Here is an 8379-nt window from a genome sequence, read left to right as displayed (position 1 = left end):
TTTTTTTTTTTTTTTTGAGACAGAGCCTCACTGTCGCCCAGGCTGGAGTGCAGTGGCGCAATCTCAGCTCACTGCAACCTCTGCCTCCCGGGTTCAAGTGATTCTGCTGCCTCAGCCTCTCAAATAGCTGAGACTACAGGCGCCCACCACCACGTCCGGCTAATTTTTTGTGTTTTTAGTAGAGATGGGGTTTCCTCTTGTTGGCCAGGCTGGTCTTGAATTCCTGAGCTCAGGTGACCCGCCCACCACAGCTTCCCAAAGTGCTGAGATTACAGGCATGAGCCACCACGCCCGCCCGGACCAACCTTGCCTTTTGCAAGTGTTAATATGGTTAAAATGGAAGTTCATCCAGGAGGGCTGTGTGCCTTTCCTTACACTTAGCCCTGCTCCTGTGGTTCCATTTGCACCTGATCCCTGTTCGCATTGAGCTTGCTGTGCTTGCTCCGGAGTCTGCGTGTTCGTGTTTCTCTGTCTGCCACCCATTTCTAGCCTTAGAACTTTTGCACTTTGTCTACCCTGAATTCCAGTTACTACGGTATACCATGTCTTACCGTCCTGGCTTGTCTTAGGATTGTATTTGGGGGCCTGAGTTCATAATTAATACATAAAACCTATGATTTTAGAGATAATTTTGACCGGGGCTAAGTTTTTTAAGGAAAAAAAGTAAGCTGCTTGGAAGAATAATAAGCTGGCAACAGTGTAATTGATGCATGGGCATGGCACCATTCATGAAGGTGATGTGAGTGAGGAAGGGTTGGTAAATTCCATTCCAGTTGAGCTGGCAGAGGTGGTTTTGTTTTGTTTTGTTTTGTTTGAGACGGGGTCTCGCTCTGTAGCCCAGGAAGATGTACGTGAGGACACACGCACAATTTGTCAACATTTTCGAGGTGTTCAGCAGTCCCCTGAAGTGTGTCTATGGACTGATTGAGTTCAAACCTAAGTACATTTGTGCAGATGGAGTGGTTTGGGCGACTGCATGGCTCTTTGGTAGAGAGACGGGGAGAGTCTCTAGTATGGTTTGCTCCTCCAGCCTCTGTTCCCCCTTAAAGAGTGCTAATGGGGCAGGAGTCCTGGTCCCAAGTTCCCTAGGCTCTGCCTCATTCCCACCCTTTCAGGTCCCCCTGAGTCCATGCGGGAACATGTGGTCGCTGCCTCCAAGGCCATGAAGATGGGTGACTGGAAGACTTGTCACAGTTTTATCATCAATGAGAAGATGAATGGGAAAGTGTGGGACCTTTTCCCCGAGGCTGACAAAGTCCGTACCATGCTGGTTAGGTGAGCAGACAGGCCGTGATGGGTTGGGGAAGAAGAGACTGGTTGGTCCCCTTGCCTGAGGCCCCATTGTCCCTTCTCTCCCCTCTTCCCACAGGAAGATCCAGGAAGAGTCACTGAGGACCTACCTCTTCACCTACAGCAGTGTCTACGACTCCATCAGGTAGGCTGGGCCTTGGGGACACAGAAGGGCCCCAGCCTTGTGAGCAAGGGTCCTGACTGCCCCTGTCCTCTCCTTTCTCCCCAGCATGGAGACACTGTCAGACATGTTTGAGCTGGATCTGCCCACTGTGCACTCCATCATCAGCAAAATGATCATTAATGAGGAGCTGATGGTAGGGGCCGGGGTGGGAAGCCGGCAGGTGGAGCCATGGAGGGATTGGAGCGGAGGGGCCTGATCTGTATCGTGTCCCCTCCTCTGCCTCGCGCCTGTCAGGCCTCCCTGGACCAGCCAACGCAGACAGTGGTGATGCACCGCACCGAGCCCACTGCCCAGCAGAACCTGGCCCTGCAGCTGGCCGAGAAGCTGGGCAGCCTGGTGGAGAACAATGAGCGAGTGTTTGACCACAAACAAGGCACCTACGGGGGCTACTTCCGAGGTGAGTGCTTCCGGCTCCTCTCCTCGCCCGGCTTCTGGTACCCTCACAGCCTCTCCCCTGGCACTCCCTCCACATCCTTCCCATCTCTCTCCTGCAGACCAGAAGGACGGCTACCGCAAAAACGAGGGCTACATGCGCCGCGGTGGCTACCGCCAGCAGCCATCTCAAACGGCCTACTGAGCTCTCCACTCTGTCTCACGCCTAGACTATCCAACCTTGAAGTTCTAAGCCACACCTCAGGCATTAAAAGTCTATTTAAAGTTGTTATGGTTGATTGCTTGTTGCCACAAAGGTGTGTTGAGTCCATTCATTTGCTGATTATATTTCTGAACTCCTACCCACATGACAAACACAAGGCTCGGATGCAGAGGTGAATTGAACTCATTCCTGACCTTGAAGAGCTTGTTGCTTTTTGACATTTAACAGAAAATTGTAATAACATAAGTTATAATGGGTGTTTTAAAAGGCCAGGTGCAGTGGCTCATGCCTGTAATCCCAGCACTTTGGGAGGCCACGGCTGGTGGATCACGTAAGGTGAGGAGTACCAGACCAGCCTGGCCAACATAGTGAAACCCCCTCTCTACTAAAAATACAAAAATTAGCTGGGCGTGGAGGCACATGCCTGTAGTCCCAGCCACTTGGGAGGCTGAGGCAGGAGAATCGCTTGAACCTGGGAGGTGGAGGTTTTGCAGTGAGCCAAGATCACGCCACTGCACTCCAACCTGGGCAACAGAGCGAGACACTGTCTCAAAAAAAAAAGTCACAGATGTATTGAGGATGTGACCGGGGGGTTGGTGGGGGGGAACATCAGGAAAGGCGTAGTGGAGACAGTAGTGACGGTTGGACTCTGAGGGTTCAGCAGGCAGGGAGAAGGGAGAGCTGGTATAGACAAGTGTAGATGCACTGTTACCTGTTCATAACAAGACAGGTGCCATCAGAGGGTGCATTGAGAAACTGGGCCTTTGCTGTGATAGCTAAGCATGTGGTTGTTTTCTGATTATTTAAGTAGTGTTTATTGTGTTTTTTGTTTGTTGTTCGTTGTTTTTTTTTTTGAGATGGAGTCTCGCTCTGTTGCCCAGGCTGGAGTGCAGTGGCACAATCTCGGCTCACTGCAAGCTCCACCTCCCGGGTTTATGCCATTAAACCCATTCTCCTGCCTCAGCCTTCCGAGTTGCTGGGACTACAGGCGCCCGCCACCACACTCGGCTAAATTTTTGTATTTTTTTTTTTTTTAGTAGAGATGGGGTTTTACTGTGTTAGCCAGGATGATCTCGATCTGCCCACCTCCACCTCTTAAAGTGCTGACATTACAGGCGTGAGCCACCGCGCCCGGCCTTATTGTGTTTTATATAAGTACGGGTCCCCAACAGATTGGATTTTTTTTTTTTTTTAAGAGATAGGATCTTGCTGTGTTGCCCAGGCTGGCCTTGAACTCCTGGGCTCAAGCAATCCTCCCACCTCAGCCCTCTAAGTAGCTGGGACTACAGGTATGCACCACCATGCCCAGTCTAGATTGGAAATTTTTAAAAAATGATCTTTTACCACATTTGAGAAGCACTGATGTAGGCAGAGGAAAAAAGTGCAAGCTCAAAGGGTTGGAGAAGTGAGAGAGTGGCACGATTAGTGTAACGCACTTCTGGAACGTGTGCCGGAGATGCACTGGAGACTCACCCGAGCCATCTCGAAACTTTCAATGCTCTGGGCTTTTATAGACAAATTCACAGCTGGGGCTGGGCATGGTGGCTCACACCTGTAATCCTAGCACTGTGGGAGGCCGAGGCAGTACGATCACTTGAGGCCAGTAGAAGGGCACAAAAAATTAAAAATTAGCCAGATATGGTAGTGTGTGCCAGTAGTCCTAGCTACTAGGGAGACTGAGGCAGGAGGATCACTTGAGCCCAGGAGCTTAAGATCTATTTAAGTTAAGGTACAGTGAGCTGTGATTATACCACTGCACTCTAGCCTGGGGAATAGAGCAAGACCTTGTCTCAAAACAAAGTAACAAAATAACATGAAATGGATTCCATTTTAAGAAACAGAATGAAGCATCATTGTGTAAAGTATGAAATTGGAAGCAAAGAGCATGAAGCAAAAAAAAAAAACCATCTGAAGCCTGAGGTCAGGTGGGGGAGGATTGAAAGCTGTGAAGCTACCGTGACCAGTGGAAGGAGTCAAAAATGACACATTCTTCTGACTGGAGGATAAATAAATATAACTATTTTCAAGAAATAGCTGGAATATTCTTTGTGTTCAGAAGTACAGGAACAGCACATTTGCAGGGCGGACTGATAGGTTGAAGAGAAGCCTTGGGACATGCACTAACTAGACTCTAGGCTCAGCTTCTGTCACAAGGAGCCCAAAACAGTGACTCAGCAAAATAGCTTATTTATCATGTGACAGTTCAGAGGTGAGTGGTCCAGGGTTAGGGTTAGACAACAACTGTTAACACAGAATCATCTAGGGATGCAGGTCCCTGCTGTTGTGTTGGCTCTGCATCCCCAAGGTTGTCATCTGTGGTTAAAGTGGCTCACCAGCCCCAAGTCCTCCTTTAAGCCCATGAAAAAGGAAGCGGAAATACAGGGCCTGGAAATTACACTGATCCCATTGGCCAGAACTTAGTCTCACCTTACCACCCTATACACAAGACTGAAATGCCTCTAGTTGGATAGTTAAACGTTCATTTAAACTTGGGGCGTTTTTTTCTAAATGAAGGGAAGCGGCACAAGTATTAGTCTGTCACAGAAGAGAAAGAGAGAGGTTTTGAAGTGAATGGCTTATAAATAGTTGTCGAAAGTCTGCTCATGACTGACATCAGAGCCAGCATGTTGACCACTTCCGTACTGCGTGCTTTAGGTACCTTATCTCACTTAATCTCAGAATAACCCTATTGTCATTCCCATTTTGTAGATGGGAAAACAGGCTCAAAGAGATAAGTGATTTACCTTCCACACAACGGGGAAGTAAGGGGTCCAGGTGCACATTAAGGCAGCCTGTGCCTGACTCTTATACCTGGTGCTGCTTACATGTCCAGAGGGGGCAGCCTGGAGGAGAGGGCTAGGTACTGGACTCAACATGTGAGTACGTGGTGGAAGGGAAGCCAGAGGATGGAGTGGCCAGAGGTGAAGAACCGCGGGGGAGCAGTGATGGAAAGGCCGGAGAGCTTATGCGTTTCAGGGCTGGGCTGCCAAGTACCTCACTTGGCCAGTTCAGCATTCTTTGGCAGGAGGGACAGCCATTGTGTTGTCCAATGCCAGGGTATATACCTTTTTCAGTTTCCAATCTACCAATGGTGACTTTTGAACAGCATTGTCAAACCTTTTTCTGCCCAGGGCTAGATAGTGTATATTTTAAGCTTTGTGGGCCACATGTGGATTGTCACTCCTTTTTTTCTTAACAATAACTTTTTTTTTTTTTTTTTTTTTTTTGAGACAGTCTCGCTCTGTCGCCCAGGCTGTTAACTACCATTAACTTTTTAATGCCTCTCTTTCTGGTGTGTGTATATTTATTACTAGACTGGAATCATCCTATGTATATGTCATCCATTGCTGTTTCCTGTCCCTTTACATAACATGAACTGCTTCCTGAAATTTTATTTATTTTATAGACAGAGTCTTGTTCTGTCACCCAAGTTGGAGTTCAGTGGTGCAATCTCAGCTCACTGCAACCTCAACCTCCTGAGTAGCTGGGACACCCACCACCACGCCTGGCTAATTTTTGTATTTTTAGTAGAGACAGGTTTTCACCATGTTGGCCAGGCAGGTCTTGAACTCCTGATCTCAGGTGATTCACCTGTCTCCCAAAGTGCCATGCCCAGCTAATTTTTAAATTGAGACCAGGTCTCCCTGTGTTGACCATGCTGATTTTGAACTTCTAGGATCAAGTGATCTTTCTGCCTGGGCCTCCCAAAGTTCTCGAATTCCAGGCACGAGCCATCGTGGCCTGATTTTTTAAAAGAAACAGAAATTTGGATTTTATTGTGAAATCTCCGCATCTTAGTATATTGGATTTCATTATTTTTACATCCGGCAGATAATGTGTCAATGTCAAAACAAGGTTTGAGGGAGGTGCAGCTCACACATGAGTGTGAAAACCCAGTCATCACGCTTATGAACTACAAAAGGATCTGGATTTAATTATTTAAAAGACAGCTTGGCCAGGCCCGGTGGCTCACGCCTGTAATCCCAGCGCTTTGGGAGGCCAAGGCAGGTGAATCATCTGAGGTCAGGAGATTGAGACCATCCTGGCCAACATGGTGAAACCCTGTCTCTACTAAAAATACAAAAATTACCTGGGTGTGCTGGTGCGAGCCTGTAGTCCCAGCTACTCAGGAGGCTGAGGCAGAAGAATCACTTGAACCCAGGAGGCGGAGGTTGCAATGAGCCAAGATCACGCCACTGCACTCCAGCCTGGCGACAGAGTGACTCTGGCTCAAAAAAAAAAAAAAGACATTCTACTGGTCAATACTATATAAGACAAGCAAAACATTTGCTGGTCAGGTGATGAATGGTGAATTCTGCTGTCATCACAGTTACTGTCAAGCATTCAACCACAATTTATTGAGACTTCCATGCAGACCTTTGTGGAAAGCAAAGCACTGGGGAGAGATTCCATGAACATCATTCATTTAAACACCGTTTTTTATTTTATTTTATTTTATTTATGTATTTAATTTTATTTTTTTAAGATGGAGTCTTGCTCTTGTCCCCCAGGCTGGAGTGCAGTGGCACGATCTCGGCTCACTGCAACCTCTGTCTCGGTTCAAGCGATTCTCCCGCCTCCGCCTCCTGAGTAGCTGGGATTACAGGTGCCCACCCCCACGCCTGGTTAATTTTGGTACTTTTAGTGGAGATGGGGTTTCGTCATGTTGGCCAGGCTGGTCTTGAACTGCTGACCTCAAGTGATTTTTCTGCCTCAGCCTCCGAAAGTACTGGGATTATAGGCATGAGCCACTGCACCTGGCCTCTGTTTATTTATTTTTATTTATTTATTTTTTTTGAGACGGAGTCTCGCTCTGTCGCCCTGGCTGGAGTACAGTGGCCGGATCTCAGCTCACAGCAAGCTCCGCCTCCCGGGTTCACGCCATTCTCCTGCCTCAGCCTCCCGAGTAACTGGGACTGCAGGCGCCTGCCACCTCGCCCGGCTAGTTTTTTTGTATTTTTTAGTAGAGACGGGGTTTCACCATGTTAGCCAGGATGGTCTCGATCTCCTGACCTCATGATCCACCCATCTCGGCCTCCCAAAGTGCTGGGATTACAGGCTTGAGCCACCGCGCCCGGCCTTATTTATTTTTGAGACGGAATCTTGCTCTTGTTGCCCGGGCTGGAGTGCAATGGCATGATCTTGGCTCACTGCAACCTCCGTCTCCTGGGTTCAAGCAATTCTTCTGCCCCAGCCTCCCGAGTAGTTGGGATTACAGACACCCACCACCATGCCCAGCTAATTTTTGTATTTTTAGTAGAGATAGGGTTTCTGTATGTTGGCCAGGCTGGTCTTGAACTCCTGAGTCCAGGTGATCTGCCCACCTTGGCCTCCCAGAGTGCTGGGATTACAGGCATGAGCCACCACACCCGGCCCCCATTTATTTTTTAGACTTTTATTTTATTATATTTTTTGAGACAGGGTCTCACTGTGTCCCCCAGGGTGGTGTGCAGTGGCACAATCACAGCTCACTGAAGCCTCCCAGCTCAAGCAATCCTCTTACCTCAGCTTCCTGGGTAACTAGAATGTGCCACCACACGTGGCTAATTTTTCTATTTTTTTTTTTTTTTTTAGAGATTGGGGTCTTGCTATGTTGCCCAGGCTGATCTTGAATTCCTGGGCTCAAGCGATCCTCCCACATTGGCCTCCCAAAGTGCTAGGATTACAGAAGTGAGGCACCGTGCCCAGACTTAAACACCTATTTATTGTGCACTTTCTCTGTACCAGGCCCTAATCTGAGCCCTTGCACAGATGTGAACAAGACCTTACTCTCCAGGGACCAGGGGAAGGAAGTGCTACTTCTGCGCTCTGGAGAACCGAGGTCTGCAATCAGAAGAGATGAGAATGGAGGCCAGGTGTGGTGGTGGTTCACACCTGTACTCACAACACTTTGGGAGGTTGAGGCAGGAGGATCACCTGAGGTTAGGAGTTCGAGAGCAGCCTGGCCAACATGGTGAACCCCTATCTCTACTGAAAATACAAAAATTAGCCAGGTGGGATTAGCCTGTAATCCCAGCTACTTGGGAGACTGAGGCAGAAGAATCGCTTGAATCTGGAAGGTAGAGGTTGCAGTGAGCTGGGATCCTGCCACTGCGCTCCAGCCTGGGGGACAGAGAGAGACTCTCAAAAAAAAAAAATTAATTAAAAAATTTAAAAACACCAGTCACAGTGGCTCACGCCTGTAATCCCAGCACTTTGGGAGGCTGAGGCAGGTGGATCACAAGGTCAGGAGTTCAAGACCAGCCTGGCCAAGATGGTGAAACCCTGTCTCTACTAAAAATACAAAAATTAACTGGGCGCCATGGCAGGC

The 8379-nt window shown here is 48.4% G+C and overlaps 1 protein-coding gene across 4 annotated transcripts in view; it reads left to right on the top strand.

Annotated features, from left to right (window-relative positions):
• The window catches only part of LOC105541387 (eukaryotic translation initiation factor 3 subunit C), a 28962-nt gene extending 26800 nt beyond the window's left edge, over positions 1-2162 (top strand). For all 4 annotated transcript variants that reach the window (XM_011982362.1, XM_011982359.1, XM_011982360.1 and 1 more), the window contains exons 17-21: positions 1116-1275; positions 1370-1435; positions 1520-1607; positions 1709-1871; positions 1969-2162. In XM_011982362.1, the coding sequence (XP_011837752.1) occupies positions 1116-1275; positions 1370-1435; positions 1520-1607; positions 1709-1871; positions 1969-2051 (560 nt within the window). In that variant the 3' untranslated portion in view covers positions 2052-2162. The remainder of the gene's footprint in view (positions 1-1115; positions 1276-1369; positions 1436-1519; positions 1608-1708; positions 1872-1968) is intronic.
• Positions 2163-8379: the final 6217 nt, after the last annotated feature.

The sequence above is a fragment of the Mandrillus leucophaeus genome, unplaced genomic scaffold (genome assembly GCF_000951045.1).
Source record: "Mandrillus leucophaeus isolate KB7577 unplaced genomic scaffold, Mleu.le_1.0 Scaffold24, whole genome shotgun sequence".
Taxonomy (NCBI): Eukaryota; Metazoa; Chordata; class Mammalia; order Primates; family Cercopithecidae; genus Mandrillus; species Mandrillus leucophaeus.
The sequence above is the reverse complement of the archived record's forward strand: the minus strand, read 5'-3'. Positions and strand labels throughout refer to the sequence as shown.